Source organism: Physeter macrocephalus, chromosome 18 (genome assembly GCF_002837175.3).
Source record: "Physeter macrocephalus isolate SW-GA chromosome 18, ASM283717v5, whole genome shotgun sequence".
Taxonomy (NCBI): Eukaryota; Metazoa; Chordata; class Mammalia; order Artiodactyla; family Physeteridae; genus Physeter; species Physeter macrocephalus.
The window spans coordinates 49,527,819-49,548,642 of record NC_041231.1 but is presented as its reverse complement, the minus strand read 5'-3'; the positions used below and the strand labels follow the sequence as shown (position 1 = coordinate 49,548,642).

The 20,824-nt window shown below is 51.5% G+C and overlaps 1 protein-coding gene across 1 annotated transcript; it reads right to left on the bottom strand.

Annotated features, from left to right (window-relative positions):
• Window positions 1–1,209: 1,209 nt before the first annotated feature.
• POMGNT2 (protein O-linked mannose N-acetylglucosaminyltransferase 2 (beta 1,4-)) lies at window positions 1,210–20,215 on the bottom strand. Its single transcript, XM_007106784.4, has 2 exons — window positions 20,005–20,215; window positions 1,210–3,507 (listed from the first exon to the last, which is right to left on the bottom strand). Exon 2 carries the CDS (start codon window positions 3,400–3,402, stop codon window positions 1,660–1,662), a length of 1,743 nt encoding a protein of 580 aa, XP_007106846.1. The 5' UTR covers window positions 3,403–3,507; window positions 20,005–20,215; the 3' UTR covers window positions 1,210–1,659.
• Window positions 20,216–20,824: the final 609 nt, after the last annotated feature.

Sequence of the window (20,824 nt, the reverse complement as noted above, 5' to 3'; positions counted from 1 at the left end):
TTATTGGGTGTAATCTCAGACCCTGCTGAGAATATTGCATAATACATGGTATAGGCACCAGATTACCTTCTGAAAATTTCAGAATTTGGAATCACATCTGCCCTCCAGGGTTTGGGTATGGATTCCGGACCCGTAACGACTAATACATCACACATCCGGCATGGTGCTAAAGTTTTACGCAGATGATTTCCTGAATGCCTTACAACAACCCCAGCTGTATCATCCTCACCCTACAGATGAATAACTCTCAGCCAGTGACCAGGATATTCATCTAATGCACAGCTTTGCCTCAGGGACTCCCGATCAGCCTGGCACAACTCTGTTAAACAAACTACAGCCCGAGCTCCCACCTCCCCAAGGCCCCCTTTTCTTCTCTCCGCAGGAGTCAGACCAGCATCACCATCTGCCTGTGAAGAAAACACTAAAACTCTTTCTTTCTCCTTCTCTGAGGATGAATTTGATCGTGAGTTAATTTTCTAGCTCTGTTGCCATGGAAGCCGGATAAAGGTTCAATGTCGGGAGTGGTATTCAAATATGACCTCTGATCTAGACTGGAAGGAGCCTGAATTAACTAAACTATCTGGTAGGACACCGGAGCCGAGGCTTCCCTGAGTGCGATAACTCCTATAACCAGGCAGGCTCCTCGCGGGACCCTGGGAACTTACTGGACTATGGGCTGTTTAGAAGATAATGGTTCCTATGGGGCTTCTAAGCCAAAGTGGCCCCCACAACTACCAGTGGGGGTGCCATCTCCTTACCCTTGAGCAATCACTTGGGGAAGAGGGTAACAGCATGGCCCCTGGACTGGTGTGAGGACTCCTCCTGTGGAAGAAGTCACTTGATGCAGCCGTGCTGGCTTTCTGAGCATCTTGTGTTACGTCCTTCTAAATGAATCCGACGCCGGGTGTGTGTAACATAATCTTATGCGTCTGAATGTCTAGTGAAGCCTAAGCAGACTCTGGCAGACACCGATCTTCCTCCCCATAGCCTAGCCCTCTCCCACCTACTTCTAGGCTTTCATCCCACACAGATGGAAATGGGATACTCGTCCCTCATCAGGATGAAATCCAGCCAGCCTGCCTTGCTTCCCAGGCCTCGATGCCTTCCCCTTTGCCACATCTCCTTGGCTGACAATCCGGATGAAAGGGCATCTAGGTATTGACTATGAGCTCCCCTTCCCACCGTCCAATAAAAGACTTGACCGAGATGTTTATAATCATTTAATCAATGTTCCAAACACACACTTCATGGGGTACAGGTGAATTTCATGATGACGGCAGCTGATGTACCACCCACCCAAACGACCACAGTTACTAGCAGTTTCCAGAAACCCGACACCAACCAGAAGGATGCCGTAGGAAACAGCATGATCACTTAGCCAAAGAGGTTCTTTGGGATTCTTACTCTCCTCTTTCTCCTCCCCTCAAGGACCTTCTCCAGGGTATGGATGCTCAGGATGAGAGAAACGGGTGGGGAGGTCCCATCACACCTGTGCAAAGAGGCGCGCTGAGAACCCCACACCTCCGATGCAACAAGATGACCCAAGGCACAGGTCTGCTCAATAAATAAATAATTCCCAGAAGCCACCCCTGGGAGCTGGCGGGCCCAGGGACACCAAGCCTGAGTAGCCACCCTCCCGAGGCCTGGCCGGACCGCTCGCTACGTGTTGCACACCAGCACGTCTGCAAAGGGTCCCTGGAGGGTCTTGTTGAAGATGCAGCGGACCCACACCAGGTAGGTAGTGAAGGGCTTGATGTTCTCGGTGAAGGTGTGGTTCTGCAGGGCCAGGATGTAAGGCACGTAGGTGTTCTCCCCCTGCTCCTGGAGCCACACCTCGTACTTCACCTCCCTCACCTTCAGGTACTTGAGGTTCCAAGGGATCTGCCAGGAGACGGTGAGGCGGGCCTCGGAGGCGCCCTGCACCGACGCCTGGCACCGCGCCTCCCGCACCTTGCCGGGGTACAAACTGACCGTCCACTTCTGCTTCCTCGGCCCCGGCCGGCCCTTCACCACGCGCCGTATGGTTTGGATGAGCGACGGGATGTCCACCTTGGTGTCCTGGTAGATTCGGAAGAGCCACTCAGGGTTCCGGCAACAGAGGTGCCGCGGGACCTCCCGGCTTTGCAGGATCCGGGCCTGCTCGGCCCGGTCTAGGTGGGTGATGCCTCCCTGGTCCCAGGGCCGCTCTGGGTGCGTGACCGTGTTCTCTGGCAACGTGTTCCGCCAGGCTACGTACTGGAGGTCCATGCCGGGCAGCGTGGCCAGTGTCTTATAGGGGGTGTAGTGGTCAGGGTTGACGGCGTAGGGAAAGAGCTCCACCACGGCTGCCCCGCGGGGCAGGAAGAGGGCAGTGACCAGCTGGGCCCCGTGCATGCTGACCAGCATGGAGGCGTTGCTGACCAGTCGCACCACGTCTGCAAAGGCGTGGTCCTCCAGGGACACCGTCACGGTCTTCATCTGAAACTCCTGGGCCAGTGCCAGCAGCAGCTCTGCCTCATTCAGGATGAGTCTGTTCTGGGTGCGGGTGAAGACCAGGAGGTACTCCTCGCCCAGGGGGCTGCCTGCGTGGCTCACGTTCAGCTTTCCCGTCAGGAACCTGGCAAACTGCCGGATCTCGTTGCCCGAGACGAGGATGTTGGCCTTCGGGCCCTGGGGCTGGACGAAGCCATACTGGTACCAGGTGGTGATCTTGGAGAGGCCCACGAAGGCATGGGAGAAGCACAGCAGCCGGCCCAGGGCCTTCAGCTGTGCCCGCAGGAGGGGCTGCTTGGGGCTGAGCAGCTTGTAGAGGTCAAAGTGGGCGCCCTCGCCCCAGCCCTCCATGAAGAAGAGCCGGGCCTCGCGGGCCAGGCCGGGGAACTGCCGCAGGGTGTAGAAGAGGGGCAGCAGGTCGTCGTGGAAGACGTGCATGAGGTTGTCAGGGTTGAAGCGGTTGGCGATGAGGGCCACGTCGGGCACGAACACCGGCTTGGGCATGAAGCGCAGGGCGGCGGCCGGCAGCTCCACGAAGTTGAAGTACTGGGTGTTGTGGTCCTCCACGGTGGACAGGTCGAGCAGGGCCGGCTGGAAGCGCCGGGAGCCCAGGCTGGGCAGCATCACGGAGGCGTTGCCGTGGAAGAAGATGAACTCCTCGGCCTCGCTGGAGTAGCAGAGCCACTTGAAGCGGCAGAGGCGGTCGGTGTGCGTGCGGCCAGTGCACACCATGTGCGTGCCACCCTCCGTCAGGATCTGCAGGGCCTTCGCGTAGTCGACCCGCGTTGCGCGGGCGGGCTCCGGGGCTCGGCTGCCGAGGGCCAGCTCCTCCTCCAGGGAGGCCGCATGCTCGCGCAGCCTCACGTGCTTCCACAGCACGGCTGCCAGCACCGACACCAGGAGGGCGTTGAGCACCGCCGAGAGGTGCATCCTAGCGCCGCGGCGAGGCCCTAGCGAGACGACGGCCCCTGGGAAGCACCTCGGGCCTGGCGGGCTTTACCCATCCCTGCAGGCACCCAGAGGACCAGCAGAGGCCTGCGGGAGGAGAGAAGGAAAAGGAAAAGGTGTCTGCACGGTGTGTCTGGAGTCACCCCGAGCGCCCGCTCCGCGCCAGGCATCGCGCTGGGCTCTGCTACGGCACTGGATCCTGGCGTCGTTCTGCACGTTTGAAGATACGGTAGGCTAGACCGTTGTTCAAAAATATTCACTCCCCTCCCTCCCCTGCTGCTTCCATGGGGGCATATACATCCCTGCACCTGGACTTTGGGCTTGGCCACATAACTTGCTTTGGCCAATGAGAGGTTAGCAGACAGAACACATCAGAGGCTTGAAAGGTGCTTGTGTGACTGTCTTTGCCCTCTTTATACTTAGGATGTTGCCATGAGAAGAATGTGTTCAGCCTAACTTCCTGGTCCCAGGAGAAGAGATCTGTGTGTGGAGCACAGCTGCTCCAGCCATGCTCAGTCTGGCTCAGCTGACCCCCAGATTTGTAATTGAGTCCAGCCAAGATCATCAGAACCACCGGTCAAACCCAGCCAAGACCAGGCAACACAGAGACATGTGAGCTGAAGAAGTGCTTCTTATTGTAGGTCACTGAAATTCTGGGGCTGTTTGTTATGAAGCACTGCTGCAGCAAAAGATAACCAGCAAAGGTATCCGTGACAAGAGGCCTCAGGGAAAATCCCCATTAAGGGTCCGACATTCCTGGTACTGCAAGGTAAGGACTTCACCTTACCATGGGCACATATGGGACAGAAGGCCTGTGAGCTCAGTTCCCAGGCTGCACACCAGGACCCCGCATGCCCCTTCTCAGGACACACGGCACACATGCGTTGGGGAGATAGGGAACATCTGCTCTTGCTTAAAGCTCCTGTTTGGAAATCACACCTGCTGGTTTTTAGATCTCCATGAAAAGATGGGTAGAAACTTGTCCCCTCAGTGGTCCACTAAGAGAACTGTGTCTGAATATCACCACTGACAACGGTTTTGTATATTGAGGCAAAACCTCCAAAGGGTTAAACTTCCTGTCCCACATACACACACCTACAGGGAGGCCTGGCTGAGCTGTGGGCATTTGCTCCCATTTTTTCCGTACCACCAGGAAGGGTATCATACCTGCTCTGAGGCCCGGGACTGTTCAAACGATCGAAGAATCTCACCCTCAGCCCTCACAGGAACAGCACGGGTAACACCTGACACCAGCCATGGGGTGACAGAATAGGGCAGGGGCAGCTGCCTTCTTAGCTGGCTTTTGACTGCGCCTTCAGTCAGCCCTGTTCATCTCTAGGGCAGGGTCTCTATAAGCCCAGAAACCCTGTAACTGCGAAATCTGTTTAAGCATCAGTCAGCGTTTCTCAGTCTTTTCAAACCCATGCACCCACTAATAATACAGAGAAACTCTTTCATGCGTCAAACTGACCTGTAAAGTCCAGCATCCCCTTCCCCCAAGAATCTCTCACACACAAGACTCTCTTCTGCAATATCTGCTCCCCAAGACAACAGGATTTCTTCAACTTCTACTTTCTGAAGTTCGTATTTTATATCTATATCTGTAATATGTAAAATAATATTGCTGCATATACTTTTCCAAATATATGTATATGTGTCCCCATCTAGAACTCTCCACCCAGCCTCACCAGCTAAGAACTACTTTGCTATAAGGTTGAACCACGGTAAATTGCTGATAGTTGACAATTTCCGACCAGTGTCCTATGGTCCTGCCACAGGAACCAACTATCCTTACCACTACCATGGTACAGACAGTACCAAGGCGGCTCGAGAGAGAAAACCTGGTGTACCCAAATAGGGGAGAAGAGACAGATCTCCCTTACAGAATTCCAGTTAATAAATGTAGAAGCAATGATGGAAAAAGAAAATCGCCATTTGGCACACATCACAGCAATAACTGTTTCAGGCAAGATCCACCGATGGATGCTAAAATTAGTGGGTGAAAGTATGATGAGAAACAGGAAATTTGCATAGTCTCCAAGTATCTCCCTATGAGATACATATTAATGACAGAGGTAAAAATAGAAATTTTACAGCAGACAAGCTTGGCAGACATCCCCTGAACCAAATAATCAACATTAACATCACCAGTAATGATATACTGACATCGTGTACCCCTTGATATGATGTGCTGAGAAGGGTACCTCATTTCTGGAGCCTTCTTGCCCAAACTACATAACTTCAATCTATATTTCTAAATGGGGAAAACTTGGTTCTAGTTCCAGTTCTAGCTCTGAATATGGTCTATAGATTAGTTAATAAAGAAAACATTAAACCCCAAATGAAGGATATTCTACAAAATACCTGACCAGGACTCTTCAAGAGTTAAAGTCATAAAAGACAAGGGAAGACCGAGGAGGTCCCAGATTTGAGGAGAGTAAGGAGACAAGACAACTGAATGCAATGTGGACTCCTGGGCCACAAAAAGGACATTAGTAGGACAATGGCAGAATCTGAATAAGGTTCATGGTACAGTATCAAGCCTGTGTTAATTTCCTGGTTTTGATACTTATACCGTGGTCATGTAAGATGTTAACATTAGGGGAAGCTGAGTGAAGCGTTTTTTGCAACTTTGATGTAAGTCTCAAATTATTTCAAAATCAAAAGTTATTAAAAAATTAGATAACTTAAGAAACAAGAGGACATAAGTATTTATAGGTAAAATAACATGTATGTGGTTTGTTCTAAAATACTCCAGCAAAAAAGGCATGGAGAGAGATGGAATAAGACAGTAGGATACTGGTAGTTGAAGAGGATGATGGGGTCTTTTTTTTGATCCCTTTTGAGTTTGTTTGACATTTTGCATATGAAAAAGTTAAAAAGGAAACAAAGAATCAAATAGATCACTATTACCAAATGACAGAATACTGGATAGTGGATGAGTAATAAATTAATGCTCAGAAAAAATAATAAAATAAAATAAAGCTTTCCCTGCAGAGATGGGAGGCAGATGGGTGCGGCATGAGCTGATGCATGTTTTGCTCTGACCGTAGACAAGAACAGCTTCCAACAGCAGCTGAAGCTAAAACACACACCCGGGAAACATCAGAAAGCAAGACCCCCAGGAAAAGAGGAAAGACCCACCTCCAACCTGAGCAGGCATCTGGGCCCCCAGGTACTCACCGCCTCTCTAGTGAGCATTCTGCTACCTGCCCCTCGCCCAGGTGTCCTCGTGGTGAAAGGCAGGCTCGGCAGCAGGTGGGGAGGTGGAGCAGGGGCCACAGGCAGGCAGGAGGACCGGAGGGATGTGTGTGCAGCAGCCAATCCCAGTTAAGTCACTCAGCTTGGGGGCCTTGGGGCAAAGCTTATGGGAACCAGGGAACATGGGGGTAGGGGCCTCGCGGGGGCCAACAGGCAACTAGGCAGAGACCAGCCTTAGGGCCTGGGGAATGGGAAGGACGGCTTCTAATCAGATGTTAAGTCCTCCACCCACCCCCAGGCCCTGCCGGAACGGTGCTGACAGAAGGCAGGACAAATACAGACTCGCCCACGTGGACCTCTCATGGACGCTTCAGGCTTTCCAGTTACCCTTCCAAGAGGGAAAATGGGAGAAAAGGTTTGCTGGGGAGGGACAGAACATTTCCCTAGAAATAAAGCATGGTGGTTAAAGCATGGGGCCCTGAGGTCAGATTGCCTGGGTTTCTAACTTTACCACTTACGGGCCAAGCGGGCTGCGCCAACATCTGATGGGAATGGGAACGGTCCCGTAAATCCCCCAACCCCATCCTCCCCACATGAGATGGCCCAGAGGCGTGTTCTGCACTGGCTCCCAGAGCTCCTAACGGATTAAGTGGATTACACAGTTGCCCGCAGTGGGAACTGGCCTTCTCCCCCACCCTGTCTCATTTCCCCACTGCCCTGTTCATGTGTATTGCGATCAAGAGCAAATAATCTCCTTGCACTTGAATCCTTGTCTCAGAATCTGCTTCTGGGGGAATGTTAATTAACACAGGTATTATTGTATTTTGCCCCTGTGGAGCCAGATGGAAAGCTGCCCTGGTACTCTCCCCTGCTGTGAAAGAGCCAAAGCGTGGTAGTGAGAAAGCCAACAAGAACTCAGGCAGTCACTGCTTATTATGAAGTCCTTCCAGCCGTTCCCCACGGCCCCCCTCTGTGTCTGTCCACCCCCCCCAACCCCCAACTGCACCTGCAGATGCCAGAAGAACAGAAAGATCAGGCAGAATCCTCAGGAATGTTTTCAAAAGGTAACAGATGGAGACAAAGAGTACATTAATCAGACCCCTGGCTCTGAAGAAGCCAAGATTCTCCTAAGTCCTGTCTGCTGGCCGAGGAGGTACAACTTCTCTGGACCAGGTACCAGGCTGCTGGAAGAGGAGGGCAGTGTCCCTGCTGCCTTCCCCAGTGGAGTCTCGTCACGGAGGCGGATTAAGAGCAACACTGGCCAGGGGCAAGGAGGCAAATAAAAGGGGCCAACTCAATGGCCTTGGAGACACCTTCTCTGCTTGTGGCGCCAAGGGCTGACTACAGAACTGTGTTCTTTGGAAATAAACTTGTTACATGGAAAAAGACAGTCCCTCTTGGACTTCTAAGGTGTGGCATCAATAGCTTGGATGGTGTTGTCTTCAGCACACCTACTCCCTGGCCTGGGGGTCCCAGGAGGGGAGAAGCCTGTCACTTATTACGAGCAGACCACTCTTGTCTCAAGTTACCTGTCAAGCCACTCTGTCCCAAAGCCTGGTCTGGAGCAGTGGACCCTCTCCCAGGAGAGGTAAGCGGCAGGGAGACCAGGGGAGGACGGCCATGCTAAGACAGAACAAGGCCTCAAGGCTTACAAAGGGCACGTGCCCAGAGCACCTGCCTTCCAGCAAGGAGGCAAGCTCTGAACAGATCCCCAACCCCTCCTGAGGCCTGGTTCTGTGGCACATGGTGGAAAGCTGTGCCCTTGAGTCGTCCATGACATAGGTCCTGAGATTCCCTCCTCCATTCTCTTGACAACAGGCTCGGTTAGAGGTGGGCAGGCAGGGCACTGACCTTACGTAACTACCACTATGGCACAGCCAGCAGCCAAGCAGGATGGACGCCAGCCACGGCGCTCCTCCCCTCCCAGGGGTCAGCACTGGCAGCGTACGGGGCAGGGCAGCCTGAACTTCCTGCTGACTCACCCAAAGGAAGATATGTCCATATCTCCATCCATTTCTCTCTATATCTATTCATGAACCCGAGTCCAAAGACTTAGGAGAACATGCAGAAAACGGGAGTGAGGCTCTGCATCAGCCTAAGTTAGAGTAGGGTATGAGCAAGAGATACAAACATTTAAAAAAAAAAAAAAGAAAGAAAAAACGACACCCCCGTCCCCAAGGTTCTCCCTGTGGCAGAGGAGACAAGAGGCTGCTGTGAACACCTGACGTGGTGCAGCTGTCACAGAGGCAGGGAACACGTCCTCGGGAGCGCCAACGGAGGAAGCATCTTCACTGCTGGGGGTGAGGCCGGGCCCCCACTGCTAGACGCGCTCCTCCTGCCCCACGAATGTCACACAGGCCCTCAGTACAGGCGACAAGCTTTCCTTGTCCAGTGAGACCGGCCCAACCCCCCTTCTGATCACTTCCTGGGTCATCCTGATTAGACACTCATTTGGCCTTTGCTTAAAAGTCTGTTTCCCACTGGTCTCACCCAAAAGGCTCCCTAGAGGAAGAGCATCGTCAGGTGGATGAGAGAAGAGTCTGCTTAGGAAGCTGGGAACCCTGGCAGCTTTCCCACACCACGGAAGTGCATTCAGTCTGGGCGAGTGCAGGTGTCAGGACACACACAAGACGGCAGAGGAGATTTCAAGCCTCCTTCCTAATGGTGGTGGTCAAGAATTCTTCCTTGCTCACGCTCACCTTCCTTCAGACTACATGTGAGCTGGCTTTATGATCTTGGCACGTCCGTCCCTCCACCACCTGAAGTCTCAGTGGCCTCATCTGTACAATGGGAAGAATAACCTCCTCGGGGTGTTGTAAGAATAAGTGAGCTAAAGCATGTAGAGTATCTAAACAGGCCTCAAAGCACATCAGCTGTCATAATTATATTTCCATTAGGGCTCCTAAAATTAACAGTGAACAAAAACAGGTACCAAACTGTATAGCCTCAGACCAATTCCCCAAAGGGCTGGACCCCCGACTGCTTTGGGAGCACCTCACAATCTCCCAGCTTTGCTCCGTCTTCCTAATGACTTGTTTCCTTTCTCTGGGAAGATGGCCCCATAAATTTAGAAGACACTTCTGCCTGGTCTGAGCAGCCAGTTTTCAGTACAAAATTAACATGCAGAACCCCTGCCACCCTCAACATTCTATGCTGGCAGGGTACTTAAAAACTATTTATGTATTTCCTCATTTAATCGGAAAACCAACATCTAAGCCGCTAGCAAAGCACCAGTGACACTTTCCCCATCTCACAGATCAGGACACAGAGGTGAGGAGAAGCTAAGTAATGTGTCCCAAGGCCCTCGGCTTGCATGGAACGGCGTCAGGATTTGAACACGGAGCCCATAAGCACTGTCTACGCTAACAGCCCAGGCGCCCCTGGGACCTCATCTTCTCTGCATTCAGGGCAAAGAGGTCCCGGGGACTCAAATGTCACCACGTTTGTCATTCTCTGCTTCCTCTACCTTGGGCTCCACATTTAGGACCCAATGGATATGCACAAAGAGCTTACTGCCTCAGCCAGGACAAAGAATGATAGAGCAAGAATGTTTTTCAATGGTATATTTTTAGTGTTAAAATATTTCCATCAGAAATGTACTCTACTTAAGTTTGGTAGATATAAGATGTTTATCTAGCTATTGTTTCTTTAATTTTGCTGACAAGTCAATAAATAGAAGAATGGGTTCAAGCTAAAAAATAATAATAATAATAATATTTTTCAAAAGAAAGGGGAAAAAAGAAATGAGGGATTAAAAACATGCTTAAAACAGCCCTCTAGAAACTGAGGCAGATAGAGGATACTGCCAATTCACCCCCCAAAAACTGCTTTACGCAGCTCCTAGACCAGATACCTACTGTCAGACTCCCACAGACGGCAAATCCTCCTTTCCAGGATCCCATGTATCTTACTGTGTCTTACCTGCAGACACAGTAAGAGCCGGGCAGTAGGAGGAGCCACCACTGTGGAGGCTCCCATCCGAGGCTGCTCATCCAGCACTGGGTGCAGGCTCCACTCCTGGGGGGCCCTGCCCAGCTCCAGACACAGGCACAGAAAAGCCGTTCACAAGGGCCCTGGCATCTGATAAGGAGTAAAAGCCCCAGGAATTCTAGGCCTAGAGCGGGGCGTACAGACTCACATGCTTACTAAGGCCAAGAGCCAATGGGGAAAGTGAAGCCAGGAGCGAGCAGTGTGACCCGGAGACCAAACGCCCAGGTTAAAGTTCAAGCTGATGAGGGCCTGGCAGGAAAGTGGCCCGGTGGTACCTACTAGTATTAGTCTGCTCTGGCTGCCATAACCAAGTACTACAGACTGGGTGACTTAAGCAAGAGAAATTTATTTTCTCACAGTAGTGGAGGCTAGAAGTCCCAGATCAAGGTGTCGACAGGTTTGGTTTCTCCTGAGGCCTCTCTCCATGGCTTGCAGACGGCCACCTTCTCACTGTGTGCTCACATGACCTCTTTGTGTGTGCTGCAGGGAAAGAGATCTCTAGTCTCTCTGCTTCTTGTTATTAGGACACCAGTCCTATTGGATTAGGGCCCCACCCTTATGACCTCACTTAACTTAAATTACCTCCTTAAAGGTCCTTTCTCTAAATATAGTCACGTTGGGGTTTAGGACTTCCACCATGAATTCGCAAGGACACAATTCAGTCTGTAACACTACCCTTCTGGTTTTTCCAGAGAAGCCAGAAATCCACTTAAAATGTGAAATGTCCTAATCTGTAATTTCTGGCAACTATTCAACTTGAGTGAAGATGACAGGTAGGCCCAAGGGCTGGGGCTGCTGGCCTTATTGTTGCTGGTACAATGGGACCAAGGATGTAAGCTCTGGTCTGAAGTGAAGCCCTCTCCTGCTGGCCTCGCCAGCTGCACTGGGTTCCCAACTGCCAGGACCAGCCGCTGTTCACTGGCCACTCCCCCAGGAGCAGGGCTGTGGGGCTGGGGGGAGCTGAGACTGCCAGCACCCGCCAGACCCAGGCTCAGAAGACCAGCAGCGCCCACGGCAAGATGTGGGGTGGCAACAGCGCCTGCAGAAGGTTTTATATTAAGAGTACAACAATCTTACTTTTAAGGGTTGTTCATACTCCCGACTGAAAATCATAGAATTCTTATTTTGTCATTTATTGAAAAAAAATGCTTTTATCCCAAATGCAGCCTGAATTACTAGCGCTGAATTATGGAAGCTTTCTGTCCGGCACTGATGTGTCTCACACGTTGTGAGTTAGGAAAAGCAAACAAGTTCCAATAACTCAAACACCCTCAGAATGATCTCTCCCCCTGATCCCTCCCCCTCCTATTTACTGTTACCAGAAGCAGTGTGTAGAACTGGTACTCCTAACATCATGCTCCTATGGGCTCCAAAGTTAGATCTCCATCCAATGCTATTGACAAACCTGAAGAAACACTGACAAGACATCAGGTTTTCTGCCAAAAGCATTTACCCTTTGGCAAAATGTTGACAGCCTCTGAGTACTCCTTGTAAAACCTAACATTTAATTGACCAGGCATATTTAACATTCAGTTAAGAGTTCACATGCTTAGACTAAAAACTTAACATGGATAATAACTCCTTGCTTTAGTATAACGGGCAAAGCAAGGCAAAGCTGCAGACATTAATCCTGGGTCAAGCTAAAGATAGTGACTCTACTTCCTTATCAATTAAAGAGGATGGAACTCCCGCCCGCGGGGGGCGGGCGGGCAGAGGAGCAAGAGAGTTCCAGTCTGTGTGACTCTGGTATGATACGCGGTGGCAGGCTTTGCTGAGGACAGCCAGGGCTCCACGGCACTCAGCACAGGCAGGACAGCTGAACAGACGGAGGTGAGCCCAGCCTACCACCGACGCGGAAACCCTCGCTCGCACAGCCTGCTGTGTCACCACCTGGCTTTTGCTTGGCACCCATGGGTCACTTGCAAGTTAGAGCTGCCCGTGTTGGCCCTTTCTGGCAAAACAGAAAAGCACTACTACACACCAATGTGATCACGAACAGGGATGCAAGAGAGAACAGAATCGTGTGAGTCTCTGCTGTGAAGCTCACCCAGGTGACGCAGAACACGCCTGCATCAGGTTTTCTACTGAAACTGCAAATTCAAATAAAAACAATTCTTACAGGAAATGCACAGTCCCCGATGTGTACACAGATCCATTTGGGCCCTCAGGTCCAATGTGAGAAGGCTGAATTCATCAAGAGGGTCAGAAGGCCACTCACTACAAGAGGCACAAAACATTCGCAAAGAAGAACGAAGAAGTGTGCCTGACAGGAAATGGTGCTGGTGGGGCCTGAGGCCACCCACGGAAGCTACCTGAAGGGTGAGGGAGTTCTGAGCAAGGTTTTGGAGGTGTTTTGGTGGTCTGGGGGCTAAGATGAGTATCCCTGTTAGGTGTCCACACATCCCTGCAGACACTGACTGCTACAAACCTCCAGCCACAGCAGACATTACTGTTCTCACATCTGCCCACCAAGAAAGTCATGAGGCCACCAAGGCAGAGGCTCCTCTCCCATCCCAGGGCAGTGACGGCCAGGCCCGAAGTCATGCACGGCTGAAAGGGCACCGTCTTTATAAGACAGCGGGGCGCTCAGGCTGCAGGGCAAGTGTGGCCAGTGCCAGGAGAAGGCAGGGCGTGAAGCTGCCAGGAGACCTGTGTTTCACCAGTGGAGCCCCTTGGGCTCAGGTGACCACTGGCGAAGCCCTCTGCAGGGGGAAGCCGTACGGTGTCCAGGTCACAGCAGTCCCTGCCAAAGACCCAGGGAGCCTGGAGCCCAGCATTAGTGAGTGGAGGGAGGTGACAGGCCTCGGCTTGGGTTTTCCTTTGGCCTCATCACCAAGGTGTCACCCTCAACTCCTCCCTTTCATCACCACCATCAGCACCACCAACTCCACCACCTCCTTCATCATCATATCAGAGCCAACATCCACTGGCCAGTCACTAGGTGCCAGCGTCTCCAATTTACATGATGATCGTCATGTTATAGATGGTAGAACCAAAGGGCAAAGACGTTAGAAACCTGCCCAAGGTCACCCAGGAAGCAGCACTGAGACTCTAACGCAGTCAGGGTGGCTACAGGGTCTGTCATCTCTGTTATCTGGAAATAATCCCAGACTTACAAAAAGTTGTAGGTATAATACAAAGAGCTCTCCTACATCCTTATCCAGATCCAACAACTGCTAATTTGACACATTCGTTTTACCATTCTCTCTTTCTCTTTTTCTGAACTGTTTAAAAATAAGCTGGGGGGACTTCCCTGGTGGCGCAGTGGTTGAGAATCCGCCTGCCAATGCAGGGGACACGGGTTCGAGCCCTGGTCCGAGAAGATCCCACATGCCGCGGAGCAACTAAACCCCTGCTCCACAACTACTGAGCCTGCGCTCTAGAGCCTGCGAGCCACAACTACTGAAGCCCACGCGCCTAGAGCCCGTGCTCCCAGCAAGAGGAGCCACCACAATGAGAAGCCTGCGCACCACAACGAGGGGTAGCCCCTGCTCGCCGCAACCAGAGAAAAGCCCACGTGCAGCAACAAAGACCCAATGCAGCCAAAAAATAAAATAAAATAAAATAAATTTATTTTTTTAAAAAAAGAGGCGCCACCCCGATGAGAAGCCCGCACACGGCCACGAAGAGTAGCCCCCGCTCGCCACAACTAGAGAAAAACCCACGCGCAACAACAAAGACCCAACGCAGCCAAAAAATTTTAAAAATGAGCTGAAGATGTCTTGCCCCTTTAACCCCTACCACTTCAGCATCTATTTCCTAAGAATGAGAACATTCTCTCATGTCACGCAAAATCGGGAAATTAATATTGATATGATACTGTTATGAATCCGTGGTCTCTATTCTGTGGTGCAGAATCCAAACCAGGATGAAGCCTGGCGGCCAGGTGGCAGGTCTCTCTAGTCTCCCCTATTTGGGGCAGCTTCTGAGTCTTTCCTTCCCTTTTATGACCTTGTCAATTTTTAATAGAGTCAGATATTTTCTAGTATGTCCCTCAGTTTGGGCTTGTCTGGTGTTTCCTCATGATTAGACTGAGGATATGACCTCTGTCAGGAATCAGAGTCTACGTGCTTAATTGTTAATATGAGACTATTCCATGTGAGTCCTTCTGGGAAGCGTCCAGTGGGGCAGCCAGGATCAGGAAGGATCCAGAAACCCCATCCTGTGTAGGATGCTCAAAGGAGTAGGGCCCCTTCCTTGCGGAAGAGAAGCCCCTGGACCCTGGGCATTCTTCAAACACCTGAGGGGCTGTGCAGCAAGGGTGAGGCTGCTCCAGAGCGGGGGCTGCACCCCTCTCTAACAGAGTGGACACATGTGCATGACGATGACATGTGCAACCCAGGCCCCAGGCTGAAGGGAGGACTTCAGGTACCTGTAATTCCTAGCAGCTGGCTGCCACTCCGCACCTAGCACGTTGGTGTGGGCCGCTCCAGGGCCCTAAAATAAGGCCTGCAGGGGCAGTCACAGGGAGGGGACTCCAGCGTGGGAGGCAGGAAGAGGCTTCTCTAAGGGTTAGAGCTGTTCTAACATTGTTAAGGCAGTGAGCCTCTCCCTTGCTGGGCAGTGGTCCAGTAAACCGAGGTCAACCTGTGAGGTTGGCGGGGGCTGGACATGGGGTCCTCCAAAGCAGTATCAGCATCACCTGGGATATGAGAAATGCAGAATCTAGGGCCCCCTCCAGACCTGCTGAACCAGAATCTCTGAAGGGTGATTCAGGAACCTGTGTTTTTTAAAAAAGCTTCCAGGTGATTCTAGTGTGCGCTCAATTTTAAGAAGAACTCTTCTGAGGTTTTTCTAACACTCCACAATTCTGCAATTCCCTGCTTCCAAATACCCAGCAGGGCATTTCTGTCCAACCCAGGGTAAACAATCAAGGACAACCCTCCCCTTCAATAAAGGCTAGTAAATCCTGTTCCCAGCCTCTGCTAAGACAATGCATAAGCCTATGTTCTGGGGCACACTAAGAAGGCTGCCATACTCTACGCCCCTTTTGAGAAAAGGTTCCCCACCGACACCTGCCCACACAAGCTGCATCACTTATAATACTGAAGTGGCAAAAAACCAGCCCAGGTCTCTAGGCCACAGCTAAATGGATGTGAGTGGAGCCTGGGTCTAAAGCAGCCACTGGTGGGAGACCCTGAAGAGGTCAGATCCAGCGGTGGTGCTTGTATCAGATGTCCACACCCGCAGGCCCGCAGACAGAAGGCAGGTCTCCTGAGAAATGAACTCCTGAACAGAGCAAGGCTGGACTGCTTCTCTGGTTCCTTACAGTGGCCACTGTACATCCCTCTTGGAAGCTCTGGGACCCAGCATAATGGTGGTAACTCCTGAAGCCCCCCAGGATGTGCCATGATTCCTGTCACAAACCCCCCACTACTGAAGGACCCTGACACGTATCTCGTCACTGGGTGTGTCTAAAACAACCGGACCCAAGGGTCTGTATTGGGGACAACAGTAATAGTGACAGTACAGCAGACCAGGTCCCCAAGCCCTCCCTGAAGCCTGGCCCAGGGCTGAGTAACCACTGCCCAGCCAGTAAGGGGCCCTCTGTTAAGCTTTTAAAAGTGGAGAAAGGAGACAACTCATAGCATTAAGACTGTACCGACGGTCATCACCACTGGCAGAGTGAAAGGTGTGATTCCCTGACAGACCCTGGGCCCTGAGTATGTACCCAGGGGAGCCAGACAACATGGAAGGATCGATAGCTCTTCTGAACAGGTCAGGAAAAGAGGATGCTGGCTTCTGGGCAGGGGCTGGACGTTAATGCTACCACCATCTTACTCTACTGAGCACCTACTATGTGCTACGCACTGTTCTAAGCCCTTTCTCTGACCCTTTTCACTTAAGCCTCACAAAAGCCCTCCAATGCAGGTACTCGTATTATCTCCATTTTCTTTTAATATGAAAAACTAAAGCTTCGTGGGCTTAAGTACTTTCCTCTAGGTCCTGCAGCTCAAGCAGGAGCACCAGAATTCAAACCTGTGTCTGACTCCAGGGTCCACAGTGCTTCAGACTCAGAGGTACAATTGGTGATGGAGAAGCAGGGTAGACCTCAGAGCAACGAGCTTTTATCACTCAAGGGCAGAGCAGGTGTGGATGCTCTGGAAATGCAGACCCACAGGCCCTCAACTGTGACTTAGCAACCAAGGCTTCTCTTGTGTAACTACTCCCCACCCGGCCAGGCAGAGAGATTCCCGGCGGTGGCAGGTGGCTCAGGGAGCTGCGGCCATTCTCTCAGCCCAAGGAAGGTCTGGAGAGCACAGTAGGGTGACAATTATCCCACCTGCCCCGGTGCTGTGCTGACAGGGTTAATCCACCAATTTAGAATTACCACCACCGCTTGTTAGAGCTAAACGAGCCCTTAGAAATTATTTGCTCCAACTCTTTACTTTATAAAAGGTCTTGAGAGGATGTGGGAACTCTCACAGGCAGCCGAGATGAAAAGAGGAGGGTGCTGGCTCTCCTCACATCCACAGCTCGCAGGCGAACCCCCTCCCCAAAGCAGACACCGGGCCCAGAAGAAGTACGTGGCTCCAGGACTCTTCCCAGCCCCTAGACAAGATCATTTCTTCTCAAAACCAGGCTTCTGGGTCTCACCAAGATTACCCCCTTCCCCAGCCCCGTGGTCCAGTGATGAGAGCCTCTGGGGGCCACAGGGCTCGTTTTGGCTGCCTCTTCCTAAGGCTTCACCCTCCAGCCTCGGCTAACCTTAGACATGGAGAGGAAGCACACTCAGCCAGGCTGCAGGATCCTGCCTCTTCTCCAAGCGGTCCAAGACCCCCTGCTGTAACACTGGAGGCTGCCCCAGGTCACAGGTGGACTTTGAGAACTGTAAAGACCCCGGGCAGCAGAGGAAGGGAATTAAATGGCACCAGTTCTGCAGCTGAGATTCCAGGATATGAGCTCTGGTCCTGACACTTAGCAGCTGCGTAACTGTAGACCAATTCTTCTCTCTTTTTATTTTTTTGACACATAAAAAGGTGTACATGATTAATGTATATGACATGATAAGTGTGGAGATAAGTATATACCCATGAAACCATCAACATAATTATGCCATAACCTATCCATCACCTCAGAAAGTTTCTTCTGCCCTCTTATTTATTTTTTTTTTGTGATAAGAACACGTAACATAAGCTCTACCCTCACAGCAAAATTTGAAGTATATAATACAGTATTGTTAACATAGGCTCTATGCTGTACAGTAGATCTCTAGGGCTTGGTCATCTTGTCTATATGAAACTTTACACCCTTTGACTAATACCTTCCCATTCCCTACCCCACCCCCAATCTGTGGCAACCACCATTCCACACTCTGCTTCCATGAGTCTATTTTAAATTTATCCTTTAAGTGATATCATGTAGTATTTGTCCTGTGTCTGCCTGGGCCAATTCTTAACCCCTGCAAGCCTCCATTTCCTGGTCTGAAAAAAGACACAATTATACCTACTTCACGGGATGGTTTTGTGAATTCAAAGAGACAGCTCAGGCAAAGCACAGTGCCTGACAATTATTTTTATAGAATTGTTATTAATCATAATAATGCTATAACTCCCATTCACTGGCCCTTACTCTAGGCCAGGAACAATGCTAAGTGCTTGACATGAATTATCTCATTTGTTCCCTCTTACAAATCTAAAATAGGTGTTACCAATTTCATTCCACGTTTGAGGAAGTATGCTCAGAATCGTTAAGTGAATTGTCCAATGATGCACAGCTATTAAATGGTGAGGCTGGGATTCAAATCCAAGTTTGACTTCAAAGCCTACGATGACATTTGTGGTCTCTGCCTTTCGTGTTCATGATCTTACCCAATTAAAAAAACCTATCAGGTGATAAGCAGGTCCTGGGGGAGAGTATCCACTGACAACCAACTGAGAGTAATGAGGACCCTTGGGGACTGGAGCATTTGGTAATTTAATTTTCTGGTTAGCTCAGTATTCACTAGAAGCCTGTGTTTGCTGCTAAATATTTTCTAAAGCAAGGCTCAGAGGCAAGAACTTGCCAACCAGAAGGTCAGTCTGAAAGACACTCTGACACCTGCCACATCAAGGCCACCGGAATGCTCACATGCCACAGTGTGGGGGGCCACACTCACCATCACCAGAACCCCATCCTCCCCTTTGCTGAGGATCTCCACTCTGCTGCTTCTCGCCACCAACCCCACCCCGCCCAGGGGCCCAAGACTCAGGAACCGATGTGCTGTCCATCCCCAAGGAAGAGAGGACCTGTGCTCTTTCCTGGCTCTGCCACCCAGTGGGACTCAGATTTCTCATTTGTAATGTGAAAGCATGAGCTGAAGATCTCCAAGATCCATGAGAGTCAGAGGGTGCAGGCTAGTGCCAGTGAGACGGACCTGGGTTCCAATCTCACCTCTAACATCTTCTGCTGTTAGCAACCATAAGTGCTAACATTTGCTGCATGTTCACTGTACACCAGACACTGGGCTTCGGATTTGTGCAGCATGATTTCATTTAATCCTCACAGCAACCCTGTGATGAAGGTACTTTAATCTCCATAAAAGAAACAGAGGCTCAGAGAGGATAAGTGACTTGCTCAAGGACACACAGTTAGTAAATAAGGGCCAGGATTTGAATGCCCAGCACATGTAACACTAAACATTTGGTGAATGAACCCTGTTCTGTCTGTGCTCTTAGCCACCAAGTCCTATCAAGTTCACCCCATAACCAATTCCATTCCCTCCTCCCTTCCCCCAAAAGTAGGTTCTGAGGCTTGGTTGCCATAAAGTAAGCCAACCCTAGCCGCCCACCACCAGGTGCAGGACTCTGGCCTGAGGACCCTAGACCTTAGCAGAGGATTCCCATCAGTGACCGGGAGACGTGTTCCTACACACATGACAGGGCCGGGAGTCCATCGGGTCCCTCCTTCAGAGGCTACCCCAGCACTGTCAAGCAGGCCGTGGCAGGCTCTCATCACTAGACACACAGTAGGCACCCTATGGAGCCCCAAGGAGCCCAGAGATCAGTTGTGGTTTTCCCAGGTACTGCCTTCAAAGGGAGCTCAGGAGGCCCCGGCCCCCTCCGTGCACCTTGCCTGGCTCCCCGCCACCCGCGCCTCATGCGCACCATCTCCCCGGCAAAAGGGCGTGGGCATCCGCTGCCAGTGCCAGTCCCGAGCTGAGGGCTTCAGTTGACACGCCAGGGCCCGCGGCACCTGGACCCCGAAGGTCCACCTCCCCTCACCCTCGCCTACCTCCCGCACCTCCTTCAGCGCCATCACACTTCATTCCTCCGATCTGCAAATTCCCCTCGGCTCCTCTCCACCCCAGCGCTACTGTCGTTCCCACCCGAGGAAGGTCAGGGGGCCGCTCCCTCAATTCCAAACCCAGCCGGGTGGCGGAACCCTCGCCCGCCGCGAGGGCGCGCATCTCACCTGCACCCCGCAGCCGAGCTCCGCGAGGCTGAAGCTTCCAGGCCGGCCCTCCGAAGAGCTGGCTTTGGCCGAACCCGCCCCCGCCGCCCGCTCTGAGCCGTGCAAGTCCAGGCAGGGGGTGCAGGCTCCGCCGCGCCGTCTGGTCAGCCGCCGCGGGGCTCGCAGGTGGCCTCCGTGCGCCTGCCCAGCTGGAGAGTCCGCGCGTCACCTGTGCACGTGCGCAGGCTCTCGAGTTCAGCCTCCTGAGCCCGAGGCCAGACCCACCTCCTTGGCTCGCGGAATTCTGGGAATTGCAGTTTGCGTCCGGTGACAGCCCGCTCCTTCAACCCGCGGAATCCTGGGAGTTGTAGTTTGCTACTCGAGAGGCGGTTTTTGCTTGGTGCAAAGTTTATACAATAATGGGAGGCCTGATAATAAACTTAAATGAAAGTTAAACCAACAAGCAGATGTCATTTATCAAATCAAAGTAATTAATACTTTCACATGCTTTTAAAAAGTATATAATACTACGGGGGACTTACATACTAGAGCACCATTCCTCTGCTCCAATCCCCCAGCCCCACTCTATCCCACCAGGACCGACCTGCTACTTAAGGGCAACATTCCCAAGTCTTACGGCTGCTGCATCTGGCATTTACTGCCGACTGTCGATATATATATATATATCGACATATATATCGATATATATATCTCCCTACTTCTTCATTTATGAATTTTAGACCTCTTGACTTTTTGCTAGTATAGATGAAAATTTTATTCATTTAGATGTGTACCAACTATGACTACCTGCACCTCCACTGATCTATGAGATAACACTTCT

Excerpts from the sequence above, each read along its gene's own strand:
- POMGNT2 (XM_007106784.4), bottom strand. The coding sequence starts at position 3,402 with ATGCACCTCTCGGCGGTGCTCAACGCCCTCCTGGTGTCGGTGCTGGCA.